General features: G+C 37.8%; 1 protein-coding gene across 1 annotated transcript; it reads right to left on the reverse strand.

Annotated features, from left to right (window-relative positions):
- Positions 1-998: 998 nt before the first annotated feature.
- On the reverse strand, positions 999-21,308 carry st14a (ST14 transmembrane serine protease matriptase a). Its single transcript, XM_007259546.4, has 19 exons — positions 19,949-21,308; positions 14,998-15,157; positions 14,025-14,155; positions 13,834-13,904; positions 13,547-13,701; positions 13,209-13,238; positions 12,871-13,105; positions 11,485-11,627; positions 7,674-7,777; positions 7,454-7,557; positions 7,059-7,192; positions 6,834-6,938; positions 6,086-6,193; positions 5,691-5,807; positions 5,422-5,538; positions 4,565-4,748; positions 3,319-3,587; positions 2,650-2,786; positions 999-2,237 (listed from the first exon to the last, which is right to left on the reverse strand). Exons 1-19 carry the CDS (start codon positions 19,991-19,993, stop codon positions 2,079-2,081), a joined length of 2,508 nt encoding a protein of 835 aa, XP_007259608.3. The 5' UTR covers positions 19,994-21,308; the 3' UTR covers positions 999-2,078.
- Between the last annotated feature and the right edge of the window lie 837 nt (positions 21,309-22,145).

Genomic DNA, 22,145 nt, shown 5'->3' on the forward strand with positions numbered 1-22,145 from the left:
CTTTTATCCATCGGACAGTAAAAGATTAAAATAAAATAATAAAACAACATATGCTTACAACATTACAACAGTGCATTATGATGATGTGGGCACAAAACAAAAGGCTGACATAATGCTGTTACAATGTAATGGTGTAAGAACTGAGAGAAATTGTTACAGACTGTAATTTAAAACTGATACATTTGCAAACAGAGAAAAAGCCAAATTTACCCGAAACAAGACCAAAGATCAAACACAGGAGACACATCCTCCACCACGAACCGTCCATCACACACGTACACTCCATATGGTTAGTGTCATATCTGTCCCATTCATACTGATAGGTGAGTAGGTGTAGCTTTATGTAAATTCAGTCTCTTAGTGTAACTCAGGAACAAGTTGTCCAGTTCAGACTAAACCGTTCTGGAGTTTCTGGGAATTTAGATCTACATTCTTTACTCTTTTTGTCCATTTTCTCTCACATATAATATTTAAAGCAACAAAACAATCTATAATAAATGCAAGCGAGTGTGTGAAATGGCTACAGCAGTCAAAGTTCCAAAAAAACACTGAAGAGAGCTGTCTGCCCCACCCAACCCTGTGTTGCCAGATAGACACACAGTGGAAAGCAGCGAAGAGTTGTAATCTGTAAATTGATCAGCAAATATTTATGTTTGCAATGTTTTTATTGTTAGCACATAATAAACAAACTGCTGCCGAGGTATTAAACAGTGCATGTTAGCACACTGTAGCACCACAACATTAACAAGCATAGTTCAGATCACTTTAGCTAGCTATTGCCAGCTAACTTTACTGAAAAATAGCGAGCCTTCCGAATTCAATGGCTGCAGCACACTGTTTGTGTGCTGTAGTGTTCTATACCTGGCAACCTGGGATGTGAACTGGTACTGGAAGAATGGCAGTGGCCCAGTTCGGAGGCACACAGATTTCCAAGACATACCACACAGTTGAAGTAAGAACAGACTGGCTGAAGTTCTGCTGACAAGAGATTACAGTGCTTAACCTCAACCTTTAATAAGGCATATGTTTATTAATCTGTGTACAGACAGCAGGAGACTGATTACAGGGTTAAATTAAAAACATTTAATGGACAAATTAGCATTTGTTGATATTCACAGATTCAAAAGATTTGGGGGCACAATTAAGTTTTTCAAAAGCATCCTAATGTCTAAAATGCAGCAGCTAAAGGCAATCCCTGAAAAAACAATGAGCTCAAACACCGGAGGTCACTTTGTGGAACTGGATCGGCCACCATTAATGTAAAAGGCAAAACTCCTGGTACAAACAAACAAAAAAAACCACAATGTTCCCATCAACAGCTTCACATTCACTGACTGTAAGATTACCAAATTGCTTCACCTATAACATATACACAAAACAATACACAAACAACAATAAACAGACCCACAGATGAGCTGAGCTCATTAGAGAACGATAGCGTCAGTATGGTCTCTTATTCATGTAAATGAGAGTTAAATGATATGCAAGAATGACAAGTCTTATTCACATTTTAGTAAGTTCTGTACTGTATTAATAAACTGCACACATATACATTACTCAGGAGGATGAGCAGTAAATTCATCAACTATTAAAAAGGATCTAAAATTAAACACATATTAATATAGCCCCCCATTACAGAAAGACAGACAGATAATGATGGATTAATTGATAGGGATTGGACAAGCTACAGGCACTAAAAATCCATTACTGAGAAACCAGTTTAAAAGCAGAAAATACATTTATTTACATAAAACCAAAACCCATCTCAACATAAAATATTCACATATAAAACAAATAACTACAAACCACAATTAATTAAAAAAAGAATGAATGTCTATCTGAAGTGTGATGGAGTGTGTAGGTGGTGTTGTGTGTGCTGTACTAAATAAAACACAGATAAAAAGTGTTGGTTCTGTGTGAAGGACACAGACTCGTAGCTCTGGGTCGAACGCAGACCTGACCAAATTTCAGTTTGTCCACTCAGGCAGATCACTCTGTAGAACACATCACCGATGCTTTTCTCAAGTCCATTTAAAAAATCCATAGAATTACATATAATTCCAAAGTGTTTCCTGGAGTTATACTCCTGTCATCTCTTTGATCCAGGCGCGGAATTTGGGCACAGTAGAATAAATGCCAGGCTTGTTCCTGCGGGCACAGCCGTCACCCCAGCTCACCACCCCCGCCAGGAACATCCGTTCACCATTACTGCTGGACAGTGGACCACCAGAGTCTCCCTGATTAAAAAAAAAAAAAAAAAAAATAGATAAGAATTATAAATTACATTAAATTAAATAACAGTTCAGTAAACACAACTAAACAGAAGAACAAACAGGAGAATCATAAAGATTAAAGAGGATTTCTTTAAATCTGTATTATTCTCTTTCTTTAGATCACAGAGCCTTTCATTACAGTAATGTATTAATTTTATACAGTGGTGGTGATGGTAAGCAGTTTAACCCCGTTCAAGAGGCATTACACTGATCAATTCAGATCTGTTCACCATCATTACCACCATAAATATCATCCCGTTATTTTAAATCAGAAAAATTCATTAAAACTGATTCACACAAGTAACTTGACTCATCCCCACATTAAAAATGATATAAATCATCATCAGATTGTACAGAAATATATAAAATCACACACCTGGCAGGCGTCCACCCCTCCAGACAGAACTCCAGCACAGGTCATCCGGGACGTGATCTGACCGTTCATCAGAGAATCACACACGGTGCTGTTAATGATCCGAACCTGAGCCTTCTGCAGAACCTTTGCACCCGAACCTGAAACGCACACACAGAAAAAAAATTGTGCTGTTTATTGGCTCTGTACATTCATATTCTGTGTTTCTCTTGTGTATTATACAATCTGAATTTTACTGAGGCAACACAAATTGACAGAACTACCAAGCTACTTGGCTAACACATTAGCACCTGTTCAAACCGTAGATAAATTACCATAAAACTTTCAAATAACTAATCTGCTTTTTATCAAAACAGATATAGCCATAGATATAGCCATATAGATAATTATGGGCTTTAGTTATGGCAACTATACATAATGTCATATGACATGCAAGAAATTGCGCCACATAAAAACAACTTGAACAGTTTCATATTTTTTAATAAATATAATATTGTGAGACATGCTCCCTACTGAGGCATTAGACTTAGCATTAGCTACTAGCTAAAACATCAGGATGTACTGTTCCCACAGGGACCTTAATTATGCTGCCACTGTCCAAGACTGACCAGATCCAAGTTTACGTCATAAATAATAAATAATAAACAATAAATAATAATCAATGAGACGCACCTCCCTCTCTGGTGGCCCCCCAACCTGTGATCCACACAGTTGTGCCCGCGGGGAAGTCGTAGGAGGAGGAGGGCAGGCAGATGGGCCGGATGGTGTCTGTGAAGGTGACGGGCTGCTCCAGCTCCATCAGGGCAATGTCGTTATCAAAGGTGTATTCGTTATAGTTGGGATGAGGGATGACCCTCTTCAGGTAGCGTTTCTGAGCTACTTCCAGCTGTTTCTGGTCGTGAAGGCCAAGATACGCCTCCCACGAGCCCGGCTGAGAAAGCCTGTTACACACACCAAACACATTCCCATTATTAACATTAACAAAGCAGATTTATAGAAATCAGTTATATGATTAAAGATCAATAAAATATAACACTCATCATAAAGGAAACAGGAGAGACACATCTTTGTGTGTTTGACAAGTAAATGTGTTTTAGAATCCAGATACAGAAAGTATGAATCCACTTTCCTAAACTTTACTAAACTGTTTATATACTAAATTTACTTTTCAAAGCTTTTACAGGATGACACTCAGAACAGTGCAGTGTTTATTAGAGATATAGCAAAATAATTACATCATGATTTTACTAAGAGTGACTAAATCGAGTGAATCTTGGGCAAGAGTTTAATTTATGTTAATTAGACTGGAGAAGACAAATCCGTACCCTGCCTAATTAATTGTTTTAATTGAACAGACACAATATACATTAATCAACATTATTTTAATGTAAATGTGATTTATCTGCAGTCCTTGGGCAGGTTAGATTAAATTTTTTAAAAACACTACAGGATTTTAAAAGTGGTTTTAGATTACAATCAGACTGGGTATCTTACATTCGACCAGTTTTACGGATTTTTATGGTGAACTAAAAAAATATATATGTAATCACAACAAGACCTCTAAGAATTATACACTACACCCCTCCTGCTAGCTGCTATCATTGTTAGTGCCACCATTTGCACTGACCCAAAACTGAAGGAACAAGAAAACCTCTGGGTGAGTAAACAGGGTCAGAACAGTCTGCACAGTCTGCAGCGAGGCGCTGGAGGTGAGAAAAACATTGTCCATGGAGACTACGCTATGGACGAGGCAGACATTAGCTTATTATTTCTGTTCCACCCTAAACAGTGCAGCAGTATGGAACATGTAGCTTTGGTTTTAAGAAAAAAAACAAAAACAATAAAACTGAAATGCATCATAAACACAACTACACGGCTAAAGCCTGGGGGGGGGGGGGAGGGGGGGGGGGGAGTTTACCTGACTTTGGCATCGTCCTGTACACAGTGGGCCGCGGTCACCAGCCAGTGCTCGCTGATGATTGACGCTCCGCACACGTGAATGGAGTTCTTAATGTGAAGGCTGACTTGCCAAGGCCACTCTCCTACAACAGCATCCTGACCGCCCACAACACGGGATAACTTGAATGCTTTCAGCCCACAGTCTGGAGAAAGAGGGACAGTATTAATATGTGTAATTCAAACACTCCTGTAATTTCCTGATCACCACATTTTATTCAGTTATACACTTCTATAAAGGTCATGTAACCCACAATGACAAACATAAATAAGTTACAACTTATTTTGTTGCACTGATGTTTTGCTGTGTTATATAATCTAGTCTAGCCTGCCTTCTAAGTTATAAATGTTACTTTATGGTGTTGTAGTCCAGGTTTGTTGTTTTCGGCATATTACAGCTAGATGCAACGGTTATGGCGAGATATTTGCACATATTGTGATCCAGGTTTTGTTAGCTTAACTTGCAATGCAGGGCTCTAAACTCTAAACATCTGAAATATAAATTTTAGTAAGGGGCTGGTAAAAGCTTTGTATTTTTTTTACTGATACTTTGTTTTTGTTTTAGCTTTATTTCTTGTTTGGCTTGTTTGTGCTGAAGGCCAACAGTGCCACTGTGTAAACACTCGCTGTTTTATCATAGTTGTAGACACTAAAACAATGTGTGGACTGAGTCTGTTTGATCTACAGTCTGATATTCAGTGTGGTTAGACTTGCTGTGCAGAACTAAAGATAAACACAAATAAGTTTAGCCTGATGACAGTAAAAATGTAATTTTGTGGTAAACTGATAATTTATGTTTATATTGAAGTTTAAGTTTACCTCCACAGTCCTCATCGGACTCGTCCGTACAGTCTATCTTTCCGTCACATTCTGGGTTCTGTTTGGTGATGCACTCGCCGTTCTTACACTTGTAATTACTCACCGTGCACACCGTCTCTGCACCACAACACACATAACACCCACAACTTATAATTCAAATCAAGTTTGCCTTATAGGCATGACTGTTTAAGTAACTGTGATCCCAAAGCATAAAAACATCAAAACATTTTAGGGACAGTGAAGTGTATATGGATGCAGAAACTCTGTACTTGGCCCACAGTCCACTTCATCCGACTTATCACCGCAGTCGTCCCGCCCGTCACACTTCTGCTTCTCCAAGATACACTTCCCATTACCACACGCTAATTCACCCGCCTTACAAGAGGCTGACGGAGAGAGAGAGCACAAGAGAGAAAGAAAGAGAGCATGAAAGAGAGAGAGCATGAGAGAAAGTGTGCAAGAGAGAGAGAGCATGAGAGAGAAAGAGAGAGCGTGAGAGAGAAAGAGAAAAAATAAATGTAATAAATATGAAAAATTTACAAAGTAATAGAATACTCTTAATTGTTTTTTTGTTTTCCTCAAATTTCAAATTTTCTAAATCTGCTGATCAGATTATAATAAAGGAGAAAAATAAATAAATAAATAAATAAAAATAAAATCTTACCACAGTTCATCTCATCAGTTCTATCTCCACAGTCATCAATCCCGTCACACTTCCAGAACATCGGCTTACACATCCCGTTCCTACAGCTGATCATCGAAGAGTCACACTCTGAAACACAAGGTAAGGTAAAAACAACAGTGTACAGTAATCTAAAAGCATTCTCACTCCTAAAAGTCCAAACCAAGTTTCATGTGTTTGTTACATAGTATTCTGTACATTTACATCAAACAAATGTCCCTGAATCTGATAAAGCATAAAGAAGCTTATAGTTTGAATAAATGCTGACTATACAACTGCACAGTTTAAATAAATTTATTTCAGAGTAGAGCTGAACAGCTGGGGAATGACGTAGGTTATCGACACATTATTAAGTTATTTTATGAAGTTTGTCTTGGTGTATCAGGGTCTATTTATATTCCACAAAGAACCACAGACTAAATTCTCTCTTGCTGATGAGTGCTCACATGGAGAAGGAAATTAAAGACAGGATAAAAGAAGCAGAAATAAGATAAATAAACTGAAAAAATGGACATTTATGATGATGGAGAATCTCGCACTGGTTACATAACACAGAAGGATGAAGTTGGTGTGAATGTTCCTCTACATTAAATATACATAAAATAAAATGTAGCTGTTTTTAGTATGTACTGTGGATATTTGAGTATACTCAACATTCACATTTTTATCTATACTTCACATTACATATGTAAACTCAAGTCGATGTTTGGTGATTGTGGGTAATACTCACTGCAGCCCTTCTCGTCACTGCTGTCCCCACAGTCGTTCCACCCGTCACAGCGAAGGTCATGGCTTACACAGCGCTTATTGTTGCACAGGAACTTATCAGGACATGCTGCAAAGCAACGAACACTGAGCTGAATGTAGCATTAGCACTCATTATAACAGAGCTCTTAGATAAGGTTCTAAAGAAAGCAGCATGGATCAGATCTGAGCAGTTATGGTGAGAACTTACGGTTAGTGGGCTCAAAGGATGAGAATGTGGCATTGAACCCACGGTCCACGAGCGACCCATCTGAGTAGAATACCACTTTCATCTTGTTCGAACTGCTTGTCACAAGTTTATTAGCAGAAACACTACCACACAACCTACACACACACACACACACACACACACACACACACAAACAAACAGTCAAGAGTTTTATATGTATTACTAACATACATGAAATATATTACATCCACCGTTATTTATTTTATTATACATTTACTGTTTAAATATACATCATGCTGATACAAGATACAATATGATAACCAGATTTAACAATACTATATCATAGACCACAATTCCTCTGTAGCATATGGATATATGAGGGTTTTAGCAGTATACTACAGAACAATATCACCTACTTCTCCTCATTTACTTGTACGTAGTCATTCTGGCAGAGGCCGGGCTGACCCACCGACATCATGAACTTTGAGAAAATCAGCTTCACGTTCATGTTTTGCGGCACCTTCAACACATAGCATACACTTGTCATTACCCCACTGCAGACACAGCATTACTACACATATTACAATAATAATAATAATAATAATAATAATAATAATACAAAAGAAGTTGTCTAACCTCAATAGTCCATTCACACCTGGTGTTGGGGGGGTAATATTTCGGGTAGTTTGGAGATGTAAAGGTACCGGAATTTCCTTTCAGAGTTCCACCACATGACATACCTGTAGAAGAGAGAGAAGTCTATATACTTTACACTGATTAGTTTATAGAAGACCTGGGGGCTGTTCCACGAAGCGAGCTTAAAAAAGCAGCGCTTATTTGAGTAATCCTCTCTTGAGTTAGCAAAACAATTCACTTCCAGCTAGTTCCGTTTCACTAACGCAATTCAGACTTTACCTGTTCCCACCAGTGTTGGGCACGTTACTTTGAAAAAGTAATTAGTTATAGTTACTCGTTACTTCTCCAAAAAAGTAACTGAGTTACTAACGGAGTTACTCCACTATAAAAGTAATTAGTTACCAGCAAGGGTGTAGGAGCGGGCTTGATATTGGGGGGGACACATTTGCCAATATGAACCCAAGCCCACCCAATAGTTTCCTATTACAACATTTGTGGAAATTACTTTTAATTAAAAGTAAATTATTATTATAAGGTGATTTTACAACCTAAACATGTTACTCCACATTACAGCTACTGTTGTTAGAAAAATTATGCAAGCAATGTCTGAGTTATCACCTAATATTTAAAATAATATAACAGATTATTATTATTATTATTATTATTATTATTATTATTATTATTATGATTATTATGTATTGGCATGTCAATTCTGTTGTATATTTACATTTTCTCCTGCACTTTTATTTTTTTCTACTGAGAGCTCTTCTTAAGATGGTGTCCTTTTATGTAAAAGAATGTAACTTTACGTTTCATAGAGACTTTTATAAACGTCAGGATATGTGGTCTTACTGTGAAATACAAATGAACAGAAGTCACGTTACAGCAGTGTTTCTCAACCCAGTTCTTATATATTCTACTGCATATTAAAACTGTTCTGCATATTGTAGAGCTTCCTCTGGTGGATATACATGATTAATTTAGGCTCCATAGGGGGCTAAAGGATTTTAACAGGTAAACTCAGTAAATGACTGTTTATTAGCTGATCAGGTGGAAAACACTAGTTTAGGGCAGTGATCGGGGTTAAGTAACTGCTTTAAACTACCAACTTAAAGTACTGTACGAAATTCTGGCGATCATCTACATCCAGCTTCTAGATAACTAGTTAGTTAAATCAATTTTCCTTCATTATAGCTCACAGTAAGTCCTGTAATCCTAAATGAATAAACAGTTTGAAAATTAAAGTGATTAGCTGATCAGGTACAGGGAAACATTACATATATATTTTACTTTTTTCCTTTAACCCTGACTCCCAATCTAGCTAATTCCAAAGATAAGCTTACACACTAACACAGCTGCAGTTTATTAATCACAGTGGGTTTAAACTGTGTGCTGATTCAGAGACGTGTATTTTTAACCAGCTATCAGAAACATATCATCACAGTTTACGTGGTTAGCCTATCGTTACCTTTATTTTAGTAAAATCTCCGTATATCCAGATCTGTTTTAAAATCAGCTGAAGCTGCTGCGTCCCGATCCCGCTGCTAAATCTCACAGCGAGGGGGCGGGGCTTCCCCAACAGCAAACTGCCTCTGCTCCGCGCGCCGCAAAACCAGCAAGCTGATTGGCTGTTTCTACTGAGAGGCGTGACTTAATACCTGAACCGGCTCCGTGATTGGTCCGGTCTGTCTCCTCATTAATAGTACAGCTGACCTGAGCGAACTGATATAATTTTTGGGGGGGACAAATCCACCTGTTTCTAATATTGGGTGGGACATGTCCCACCCATCCCCCCCGGTTCCTACGCCTATGGTTACCAGTAAAAGTAACTATCGCGTTACTTTTTATTATTTGCCCGTCAAAAAAAGGAAATCAATTATGCATTTACTATTATTATTAGAAAAATAACAAAAAATAACAAACGAAAATAAACCCAAAATGTTGACAAAAATATAATCTAACGAATTTCAAAAAAATAAAACGAAATTCTCCACACAACCAAAGAAAATTACTAAAACTTGTAATACTGAAAAAAGCGGAAAAACGCGTCTGGGGATGAAATTTAACAAACCAAGCCACACTCAAAAGAAATATGTATATATAAAACAAAATAATGGACAAAAACAACAATTTAATGCCCGTTAAAATGGTATTAATATAACAGCTTCACCAAAAGAGAATAGAGCTTAGATCGTGCCCAAAAATCCGACCCAGCCGGAGCCCGTGCACATTCTGCCCAAGCCTGAACCATAAACTGTCATTATGAGCCTGACCCGATCCGCCCCATAAACTGTCTGTTTTCGGGCTGATTGAATGAGCGAAATATAATCAGAATTATGTTAATTAACACTGTAACATAGAAGCATAGAACTATTATTTAATTTAAATGATTTTTAAGAACAGCTACACACAATGCTGCAAGTCAAACGCGGAGGCGTTCACGTGCGCCCAGAGCTACGTGATTACAGTTTTCATTTTTATTATAGTTTAATTTTATTTTGTTTTTATTTTTTCTGTTCATTTTAGGGTGGGCTTGCTAGCGCGAGCGCTTTACACAAGAACTAACGGACCACGAGTGCCGCGCGCTCGGCACAACAACTCCCGCTGTACAACTCCGCTGTACAACAGCGCTTATAAATAAATTAAACACAAAAATGAGGGTATTCTATCAGTAATTTCAGTTCGTTTTAGTTAGTTTTATAAACACAAAATACAGTTCGAGATAGTTATGTTTTTCCTTTTAATTACCGTTTTTATTAGATTCAGTTAACACAAATGTTTTTCACTTTCAATTTTCGCTATTTCGTTCGCTTTAGTGAACAATAATAATTGGTTACTTAGCAACATTGTGATTATCACACCAGAGCTTTATATGAAATAAAAATAGGAGCCTGATTTCGGGTCGGTCCTCAGGTCAGGTGGGATTCGGGCAGAGAATCTAAGCTCTAAAATAGAAAGCAGCAGCACCACAAAAACCGGAGCAGCTAAAAAGAGCTTAAGGTCCTTAATTCGGAACTTGGGTTGTCCACGGCAATCACTGAATTGATTAGAGCACGCAAATCGTCACAATTGTGCCTCACTTCACCACGCCAAACCACAGGCACAGCGGCCAGAAGCTCAAGTTCACCGGACAGAGGAGGGGTTAACCAGGGCAAAGCGAAATAAAAAAAAGTTCATAGAGCTGCTAAAGTAACGTGCAGTAACGGGGTGTCGGAAATGGTAACGGCGTTATAGTTACAGTCATAGTAATTAGTTAGATTACTCGTTACTGAAAAAAAGTAAGGCGTTAGTAACGCCGTTAGTTTTAACGCCGTTACTCCCAACACTGGTTCCCACTAATTCAAGCCAGGCTTTTGTAATCAAGGCTCATGCGCGTGCACACGGTATTTACACAGCCTCAGTAATCAAGCCCTGAAATGCCGAGAAAAATGTTTAGAGGTGAAGGAATGCGTTGCTTTTTTTCTCTCCTGCTGAACAGCAGTTACTTATACGTCTATTTGGTGAATATAAAGACATAATTATAAGGAAAGAAAACATTTATTGTGTTCTTAAAATTAATTATGAAAATTGCAGACCGATTAAATGCGTAAGCATATTTAATCCATTCATTGGCATTCCAAAATGTTATAGTAAATTTTAGAAGCAACAGGGGGGGATTAAAATTAACATGGCAGCAGGTCAAGGTTAAATATAAAAATATAACACAGTATATTACTGTAGAATTTTACTTCGTGGTATGACACACACATACACGCGCATGCACACAGACACACAGAAAAACAGACACACTGACAAAAATCTCCGAACATACCTTGACTTCCTCTCGCCACCTGTGTGGCCATAGCTCTGAAGCCTGGATAGTTTCCCTCCTCGTTGGTCACCAGTGTGACCAGCATGATGTTACCAGAGGATATGAACCCAAGAGGGTCGTTGGGAGAGTAGTATCCACACTTTCTGTCAACAGAAATATAAAACAATAATACGTCAGCGGATTTAAGGAAACCTTGTTCATCATCATCATTTTTTAATATGTAAATAAAAATAAATAAAAACCTGATAAAAAAAAAGTTTCCTATTTTATCTGTTCACTGCTGTGAGACAAGGTTATTGTCCTGCAGTAATAAAGATGCCCAGCAGATGGTACTACATTTACAGGTACTGTCTACTCAGCTCTTCGAGCCTTGGACAGGCCCTACACTTGTGCACAATTCCCAGAAAGCACCCTTATTCCAATATCATCTTTACTGATAGACAAAGAGAGAGCTCAGTGTCATACTCTCTCAACTTTTTCAGCATTGTCTTTGTGCGGATATGTTTTTGCACTGTCCTAATCTGAACACAGTGTTTACTGTGTTTGTGTTCATTAATATTCATTTTAAAGTAAAAAGATTAACAGGTCTGTGTACAGTGTTGAATTATGTAGTACAGCCTAATGGGAATGTCTATATTAATAAAAGGTTTAGATGTTAGCAAATAAAATGTTCTTGTCTGCTGAAATCTATTCTTACACCTGATTGTCATCCCATTGGTTAAACACATATTATTCTAATTTTACCTTCAATCTAACTGCTAGTCAAAGAGGTTAACATACGTTTGCCACTCACAAATATGCAATCATTTTCCTCAACAAACAAATAAATAAATAAAAGTATAATATTTTTTGTCTCATTGGTGTAAATGGGTTCTCTTTATCTACATTTAAGACTTATTCACAAACCTTCAACACCACTGTACATGCAAGTTACTTGCTTTTATATTGATTTACTTTTTTACTATTTTCAATACTTTTCACTTGTTAATTGTCTTAAATTGGTATATGTTTAATATACCAATACATACTTTTAAAATAAAATATTTGTCAAGTATATTATATTTGTTAATTCATGTGAATGTGTGTTTTCTTTTAGTTACGAGCAGTATGTGTGTGATATGGTGGCTGCTCTGCAAGTGTTTTGGGGCCACAATCTTGCCACAAAAATCCAAGGACCGGCCCTGCCTTCTATCTTTCCTAACAATGGCCGTGGTCAAACCATGGCACTAACAAACTAAGACCTTGATAATACTGGTCTTAGAGCTCAAATCTCTTTGGGGTTCCTAAACATTTGCATGGTGCTCTTTACCATTTTACAATTGTTAAAAAAAATGTTTAAAATGTTGAATAGGATCTGTATAATAAAATCCCATCCCGCCCACTCACTCCGCCATGATCCGACTTTCGATGGCTGCCAGCGAATCGTAAACCTTTACAAAGTCGTTCTTGCATTCGTTCTCCAGGTAGAAGGTTTGGAAGTCCAGCTGAATGACATTGCCAGGCTCGGTCTTTAACTGCCACTGCACCAGCGTATTAGATGGGTACGGGAAGTTGGGGAAGTTGGGTGACTCGACCAGGATGGGCCGGTTGGGTTGTGTGTTAGCGCTGAACCTTTTAATTTCTATTGGAGAAGACAAAGAGTCATCAGTCTACAGCTAATCAGCTCGCTCATTTAACAAACCTCACCAATCATAATTAATAAAATCACAAAATCTCAAACTTACTGCGCTTCCTCAGCATCCGTGGGTCCACCGCTGTAACACAGAAATAATAGAAATAATGTCAAGATGTTAACCAGATCACCTCCTTTTATTACATTACAATACACTTTTTCCCAGTTTTTTGTTTACAGTACACAATTTTAGTATTTAGTTGTTTTCCTTCAAATCCCTGGCAGTTTATTGTTTTTGTAGTTCATAGGATTTTATACCTCTTCAGGTTATTCACTGAACCTGAAGAGCTTAAATGTCAAAAATAAAAAGAAAAACTGGGGGTGTTCTAAAACTAGTAGTATAGTGTAATATACATAAATATACATAATGCACAACTGAATGATTTGTACCTGAAGCTACAACACGGTCAAACATCAGTGATCCGGACTGTAAACTGCGCTGGTATTTAAGGTTCTCCAATGAACTTATGGCAGAGTCTACTGCAGCTTCCTGTGATGCTGGAACATGGAACTCCGACAGGTAATAAGCCACCACACTGCCCTGACTGCAGAACAAGAAAAAAAAAAACAGATGAAATAAAATTCAATGAAAAAAAAACAAGGTCTTTGAAAATTGAACACACACTACTAGTTTTACTGAAAAATATGAATTCAGTATATTACAGTCCGGGTCATACCTGAAGGCCTGTACTGTCGAGTCCACATAATATTTGGACAATGCAGGGGTTTTACTGTAGATATCTCTCAACTAAAAACAAAAAAAATGAAGTTAATTGTAAAAAAAAAAAAAAAAAGTTAAACCACAAGCACATATATCTGTCATCAACAGACAGGTTCAGCAGAGTGTGAGTGTAGATCTGACTCGTACCTGAGTAACGACCTGTTTAGCGAGCATCTGGAACTCTGTGCTATTTGGGTTCTCGTAAGCAGCTTGAAACTCCTGGCTGGTGATGTGCATATAACCGTTGTACATCTTCAACGTCTTTTGATCCTTGCGGACTGAAGATCCACACAGAATCACACAGCACATTCAATCATCAATCCAATCACATCCGATCATCGTTCCAACTACATCCGGTTATCAATCCAATCACATTTGATCATCAAACAAGTCACATCTGATTACACCAATCATCAATTCAATTACATCTTATCATCAATCCAATCACATCCAAACAGTGTTAATTAGTTTAAGTGAATAAAACACAAAACATTTTAGTCTATTTATGTAAATTACATTTCTAAAATATTTAGTCATATTTGTATTATTACTAAACTTTTAAAACAATAGCCTTATCGTTTGTTTAATTATGCTAATAAAAAATGTTTTAGAGCAACTGAGAAATAAAGACAATAATAAATAATCCCAGCTTTTAAAGAATACACTGCTACAGATTTATACGTACATTACTGGCTTTCAAAAGTGGAGACGTTAATTACTTAACGACTAGAACACCAGTCAAACGCTTGAACAGATCTTTAATCATTTAATGGGTTTTCTTTATTTTATGATTTTTTACATTGTAAATGTAATATCAAAGACATTAAAGCTATACAGGAACATATGCAGGATTACATTATTAATAAATTAAATAAATTAAGAAAGAAAAACAATGAATGAAAAGTTGTGTCCAAACTCTTGACTGGTAATGTGTAACTCGTCCAGTAACATCAGTGTTTAACCCAAATAAACACTGTATTAACAGGTATCACATTCAACCACACCATTCATCAATCCAATTACAAACGTTAAATGTCTATTTATGTAATTAAAGTATTGACAATAAAGATAAAAGATAAACAAATTACTAAAGAAAATAGTGAAAGAAGAATCTGCTCACAGTGGAAATGCCAGACGAGGAGTCCCGTTATTAAAGCCAGAACACAGGCAAATACAACCACACCCAAGATGGCACCAACCCTCCCTGGACCCTTCTTTTTCTCCAGTTTAGCCGAATCTGTCGCTGGGAGAAAAGTGACGGCCTGGTCCCAGTCCCTATCCTGCAGAAGGACAAGCAGTTACACAGATTACACCGATTCTAGTTCTACAGATTCTATATATATTTCACAGATTATATAAATAAATTAAGACCTTTTAAGTAACATTTAGTAAAGCAGTACATTAATATAATATTATTATATTTGAAACACTGATTACTACATTAAATATTTACATTTGTAGATAACATGATTATTAATATAAAATTAACAATTCAGGTAATAGCCCCTCTCTTAAAACTCCCTCAGTTGTAACCTCTAAGCACCGCCCATGCCAAAACCACACCCACTCCAATGACGGGGAGTTTCTGTGTGAAGTCTGATCTGTGTAAAACTCTGATGAGTCAGGTTTGGCTGCAGGTGGGTCATGTGATCTGTTAGTTTACAGCCCCAGTTTCTGTTTAGCAAACTGCCATAAATGTCTGTAGTTTTCAAAGCATTACTAATGTATAATGACCAAATTCTTACTGTATACAGCATGTTACTGTAGATCTGCATCATGGTGAAAAATTCAGTGGAGAGTGAAGTCTACAGTAAATCTCCTATTAATTACTGTACAATAATTTTAAAGCAGGTTTCATATTATTTTTCAGGAGTTTAAACAAGAATCCATCTTCGGTAATGGTACTTTTTCCATCATTTTAACTCCTGTTATTATCATTTTACTACCTGTTATTATCATTCAGACAGAATCTTTATATTCTCCATAACTGTATATAGATGCAGAAATCTACAGCAGGTAAGATAATGTGTAGCAGGTGTATGCTAGTAGTCAGTTAGCTCAGTGTGCTAATGCTAAGCTAGCCCTTTTCAGCTCGTATCTTTTAAGTGGTAAACATTCAGTCTGTGTGAAGATGTTGAGTTGAGTTAATTGCTTTATTTCTTTAGTTTATTAGACTAGAGTTTATTAATAAACTTTAACTTGCTGTTTATCAGCTGTTGACAGTCACACGTTTACTATCACCAATTAACATCACCAAAGCACCATGTTTAAGGTGTAGTTATTTTAAGCCGTACAGTAGACGTACTAGAAACAAAATTACTTTTATTTAAAGCAATCAAACCTGAGAAACAGAAGTAATAAATAGTGCCTCTCACAGGACATTTGGTCTTTTTCTGCAATTAATGAACTGCTCTAATTCCTTAACTGAAAAAAAAACATCAGTCTGCTTATACAGTTTATACAGATTTTACAGAGCTATAAATACTTTATACAATTCCACTGATAAATCCAGACTAATCAATCCAAAACTCACACACTGCAGAAGCTCCGCCCACTCTGAGTGACACTGAAACATCTATATCAAGCCTACGGAAACAAAAAATCTCCCCAGAGAGATAAACAGACTGGTTTTATGATGACTAAACATCATCTCTCTCTGTCTCCATCTTTTTTTTTTTGCAACAAACGAATCATCAGTTTCACTTTGGTTTAATTGCATCACATTACAGTCACGCCAAAACCAAATATAATAATTACCAAAAACAACATTCATATTAATATTCCTCTGTACAGCTGAACTACAGCTAAGTTATGTAAATAGGAAAATCATTCTCTTGGGCTCTTTTCTAAACTAGATATTTACATTTTCAGTATAAAGCTGGGGCCTGTCACTGAGATTCCTCAGAGGGGGGAGATTACAAAAGGGCGTGTCTTCAGCTGTTTGCAGGTCAGAACACCTGAGGAATTTAACTCACACATATTTTTTTATTTTGGTTCCCAGGATTATGACTGAGTTAGTGTTTTGGAAAACACTAGCAGGCAGGGGTTCAATTTCCCAGTTGAGCCAGCATGGCACACAGAATCACTATCCCAGCTCCACAATATCATACTACATACAGTACAAACAGGGTTTTAGATAAAAGCAAAACAGACTAATGCTGTAAATGTAAACTTCAGACTCAATTTTTTTCTAATTTCATTTACTGGCAGGGGTCTAACAGTATATAGAACTTACAATCTGGGCATATTTACATTAAAACAGGTTTAATCTCATTCAACTGCTGTGGTTTAGCCTGCCCTCAGATCACTGATACAGTCTGTCCTGATAACTTTGCTGTAAAATGAACACAGTGAACACACTTTTGCACAGAGCATGTTAATGTACAGCTGAGGAGTGTTCACTTGGTAAATTTAAACATATAGGTTTCCCTGACAGGGTTACATCTAGTCCTGGATTACACAGCATTGTATTTGGATATTTTCCATTATATTTAGGAAATATTCATTAGGAATCCTGTGGAGTTCAAGACAAGGCTTAATGTCTATATGGAAGACACCTGCCCTCACTCGTCCAGAAGAAGTGTGCAACAGCTTCTAGCTCCACTTTGTCATTTACCCATTTACATGTCATAGTAAGACAATTTGGCCTGGCATGTTGCCAACTTGCAAATGGTTTACAGTTTCGAGGGGAAGAGTAATGCTTGTGAAATGTGGCTCTGCGTCACAGTTTACTGCAGTTGCTCTGGACGGCTGCATTCACTGAAGCAGAACATCTGAAAAGCAGCAACTGAGGGTTAACCAATCCTAACAGTCAAACAGACTGACCACTCCTGATTGGTGGAGATGACCCTGCTGACCTGTATCCACTCATCCAACAGCTATACTTCCTCTCAGTCCTACTTTTAATTGGTTTAAAAAGAAAATAAAAAAGGCCTTGTTTAGAGGAGTGTTCTACCCAACAATGTGTGCTTTAAAATGTATCATGAACCCAAATCCGGAAAAGGTTAGGATTATTTGATTGGAGACAGTATGAAGTCAAGATGTATTATGTTTTAGACGCTCAACTTCATTGCATTTATTAATATGCATAAATTCCTGCATTTAAGCATTACAATACATTCCAAATTATTGGGACACGCTAATCTTTCAAAACTGCTGGATCTGGTGCAAATACAGAGCCCCTCTGTGTAGTTTTTTTATTATTATCACATACATTTAGATGCATGGGGTGGTCATCTGATGCATTTTATAATAAAATGTTAATCAAACCATAATAATGATCATATTTATAAGAGAAAGTCCTTATGTTTAAAATTTAGCTAACATATCAACATTGATATTTAACATTTAACGCTGTTTCACCATTTTCTTCAATGTAGCAATTATAACCGAATACATTTTGATTTATCTTTTCCACTTAATTTCACTTATTCATATACATCCATTACTGGATTTTACATATAGGTGTTTAGTGTTTGGGGGTTTTTAAATTTCTCCACACATTCTTTACGTGGGACAGATCAGGACTGCAGGCAGGGCACTTCAGCCTGTACCCTCTTCTTCCACAACCTTGCCTTTGCATTTTCTTGTTGAAAATGTATGGATATCCCTGAAACTGATGTTGTCTTGAAGGTAGCATATATTGCTCTTAGATCTCAATAATGTGTCCTTTAATACAGTGTCCATGTCCACCAAAAATAAGCAAAGATCTGTGATACTGATTTGTCTGACCACAATACACTGTGTGATGTTTCATTCCAGACGCCTCAGAGCCCAGAGAAGTTAATGCTGCTTCTGGGCATTGATAACATAAGCTTCTGTTCTGCACAATGAAATTATAAGTTATATCAGTGAATGTAACTCTGTATTGTAAAGCTTGTTGTTGATAAAGGTGTGTAAAGTGATCTTTTGTTCATGTGGTTCTATCAGCTATTGTTGAATTACGTTACTTGATGTAGTGCCGTCTAAGGGATCAGAGATCAGAGATCAGAGGTTTTCAGCTTAGGCTTGTAAAGGGAGAAAAATCCAAATCCCTTCCAATACTTCATTAAAATACATTTTTAAACATTTTAAACATTTTCTCATGCATTTGTTACAATCTGGAGATCATTTGCTCACCTTTGCTCCTCAGAACCCTTTCTGCTTTTATATCTTATATATTTAACTCATTATTAGCCCTAAACTGCTTGGCTTGGCTTTATTTGGAGTGTGCAGCAGGGCTGAAATGCAGGATTGGATGTATAATAATAATAATAATAATAATAATAATAATAATAATAATAATAATAATAATAATAATAACATATTCTAATAGAAGTTATAATAATAAATGAAGTTGAGCAAATAAACCATGAAAAAAATATTTACATCATACAGAAGACAAATAAATACAAGAAATGTAAAAAGGAAAAAGGTGCCATAAAAGTGTAATTGTAAGTAAATAAGTTTTATTTAAATAATAATAATAATAATACAAATATCCATCTCTGCTTCACCACTCTGTAAGATTTTTCAGGAAAAAACTACACTGATTCTGGACTTGATATAACACCGTGAACAAACACCAGCAGATGATAGGTCTCTCCAAGCCATCACTGACCATCAGTATATTTTGCACTTAATTTGGAAATCAAGGGAGTCTAGAGGAAGAGCGGAGAGACGCACAGTGCAAGCTGTTCATCATCTGCTGGTGTTGTTCCACTGTGTTATATCAAGTCCAAAGTCAGTGCAGTGTTTTCCCAGTAAATCTTACAGCACTTCATGCTTCCCTCGGCTGACAACTTTTATGGAAATGCAGATTTCATTTTACAGCAGGACACTGCCCACACTGCCAAAAATACCAAATGGTCTTATTTAACGTTCTAATTTTCTGAGACATTGATTTTTTTTTTGCTTTAAGCCATAATCATCAACAATAAACGCTTAAAATAGATCACTCTTTGTGTGTAATACATCTTTATAATATATGGGTTTCTCATTTTGAACTGTGTGTGTGTGTGCCGTAGAAGAGGAGAAGTTTGAGGACAATTACAGTTACGTATTATTAATAAATGGAAAATATGAACTCTTACCGAGGACTTGGGGGTGTACCGCATTCCTGCATCCATGGGGTCCATGGTTCTGGTACCAGTACCGGCTGCTCTTCAGCTCACAGCCCGGGTTTAGTCTGCTGCTGAGACTTCCGGAAGCAGTTGAACCCGTCCTGCTGTTTTTTAGACTACAGGTGATCCAGTAACACACCCAGCACCGCCGCGTCTCGCGCTCAAACTAACCCACTCAAACCCAAATCCACTCTAAATCCACTCAAAAACCGAGTTTCTGGAGTTACAGTAGAGTTTTAGTGGGGAGTAAGCAAAGTTTACCTTATCGTACAGATTTCACGGAACGAAACAATCGACAAACACATATCTCCAGCCTACCTGCGACCAAACAACACGGAAAACGCCGGGTTCAGGTTTCAGAGGGCGTGGCCAACTCAGCGATACTCACCTGTCACACTCGCGCATCATGTTCTTCTTTTACCACCCGTTTTCCAACATGCCCCGCCCTCCATAGCCACGACTGGCTAGAATTTGGCTGTCAATCCAAAGATTTCAAGCCCTTATTCCTTAAACCTGCAGCCTATAGCCAATCCTGAGACAGGAGGCGGGGTTTACAAGGGCAGCGGGAAGGTTTGCTCAATACAGGTGGGATTAAACTGCGCGTGCGTGCTGTGAGATGCGGGTACACAGGTAGATGGAAAGTTTAAAAAGTATAAATCATAAGCCTGAGTTTTTTGTTTTGTGTTAAAATTGGGCTGAAAACTCACACAGAAGTCCAGCCGAACCCCGAACTCCCACTCACCAGCTCTGAGACTCAGCGGTACAGGGTATCGGTTCTGGTATCGGCCTAACTGGGGGACTCTTACCTCCGTCATTCACTTCCGTTTCGAACATTCCGGTGGTAGACGACACAAAACAGGACACACCGGTTTCTGTTGCGTCAAAACGGCAAAACCTAAAATCAGACTGAAACCTTCAAACCGAGAACCAGCTCAGAACTTACAGCCAGACCCAACCCAAACTCATACAGAACTTACAGCCAAACACAACTCTAACCCTGACAGAACCTACAGCCAAACTCAACCCAAACTCTGACAGAACCTACAGCCAAACTCAACCCAAACTCTGACAGAACCTACAGCCAAACTTAACCCAAACTCTGACAGAACCTACAGCCAAACACAACCCAAACCTTGACAGAACCTACAGCCAAACACAACCAAAACTCTGGCAGAAACTACAGCCAAACCCAATCCAAACCCTGACAGAACCTACAGCCAAACACAACTTAAACATTGACAGAACCTACAGCCAAACACAACTCTAACCCTGACAGAACTGAACCCAAACTCTGACAGAACCTAGAGCCAAACACAACCTAAACACTGACAGAACCTACAGCCAAACCCAACCCAAACACTGACAAAACCGACAGCCAAACACAACCTAAACACTGACAGAACCTAAAGCCAAAATCAACCCAAACTCTTACAGAACCTACAGCCATACACAACCTAAACACTGGCAGAACCTAAAGCCAAAATCAACCCAAAGTCTGACAGAACTTACACCCAGAACCAACCCAAACGCTTACAGAAACTACAGCCAAACACAACCCAAACTCTGACAGAACCTACAGCCAAACACAACCCAAACCCCGACAGAACCTACAACCAAACACGACCCAAACCCTGACAGAACCTACAGCCAAACACAACCCAACCTCTTACAGAACCCACAGCCAAACCCAACCCATCTTCTTACAGAACCTACAGGCGAACCCAGCCCAAACACTGACAGAACCTAAAGCTAGTAATGGGCAGATGAGGCCTCACGGTGTTGCTGTATCACTTAATGGCGACATCTGCTGGATTTAAAAGGTCGCTGCAGGCAACTTCATTAAAGACTGGAAACAGACTGAAGAAGGTTCAATCACAGGTTTTTATTTAGAAACATCAGCTGCTTTAACATTTTTGGGACGAGGCGATCGCGCCGTTTACAAATAATATCTCCGGCTTTTGAGAACACCCTTTCACAGGGCACTGATGTTGACGGCGTACATAGAAATTTCATTGCAATTTTGTAAAAGGTAGGGCAATTTAGTATTGTGGAAGTGGTCCAAATCCTACATTTCACCTACAATATAAATAAAACTGGTAAAATAGGCTAATGCAGATATAATCACTCCTGTGTCAAAGGTCGCTGGTTTGAGAAAGAGTATTGACAG

Source organism: Astyanax mexicanus, chromosome 9 (genome assembly GCF_023375975.1).
Source record: "Astyanax mexicanus isolate ESR-SI-001 chromosome 9, AstMex3_surface, whole genome shotgun sequence".
NCBI classification, from domain to species: domain Eukaryota; kingdom Metazoa; phylum Chordata; class Actinopteri; order Characiformes; family Acestrorhamphidae; genus Astyanax; species Astyanax mexicanus.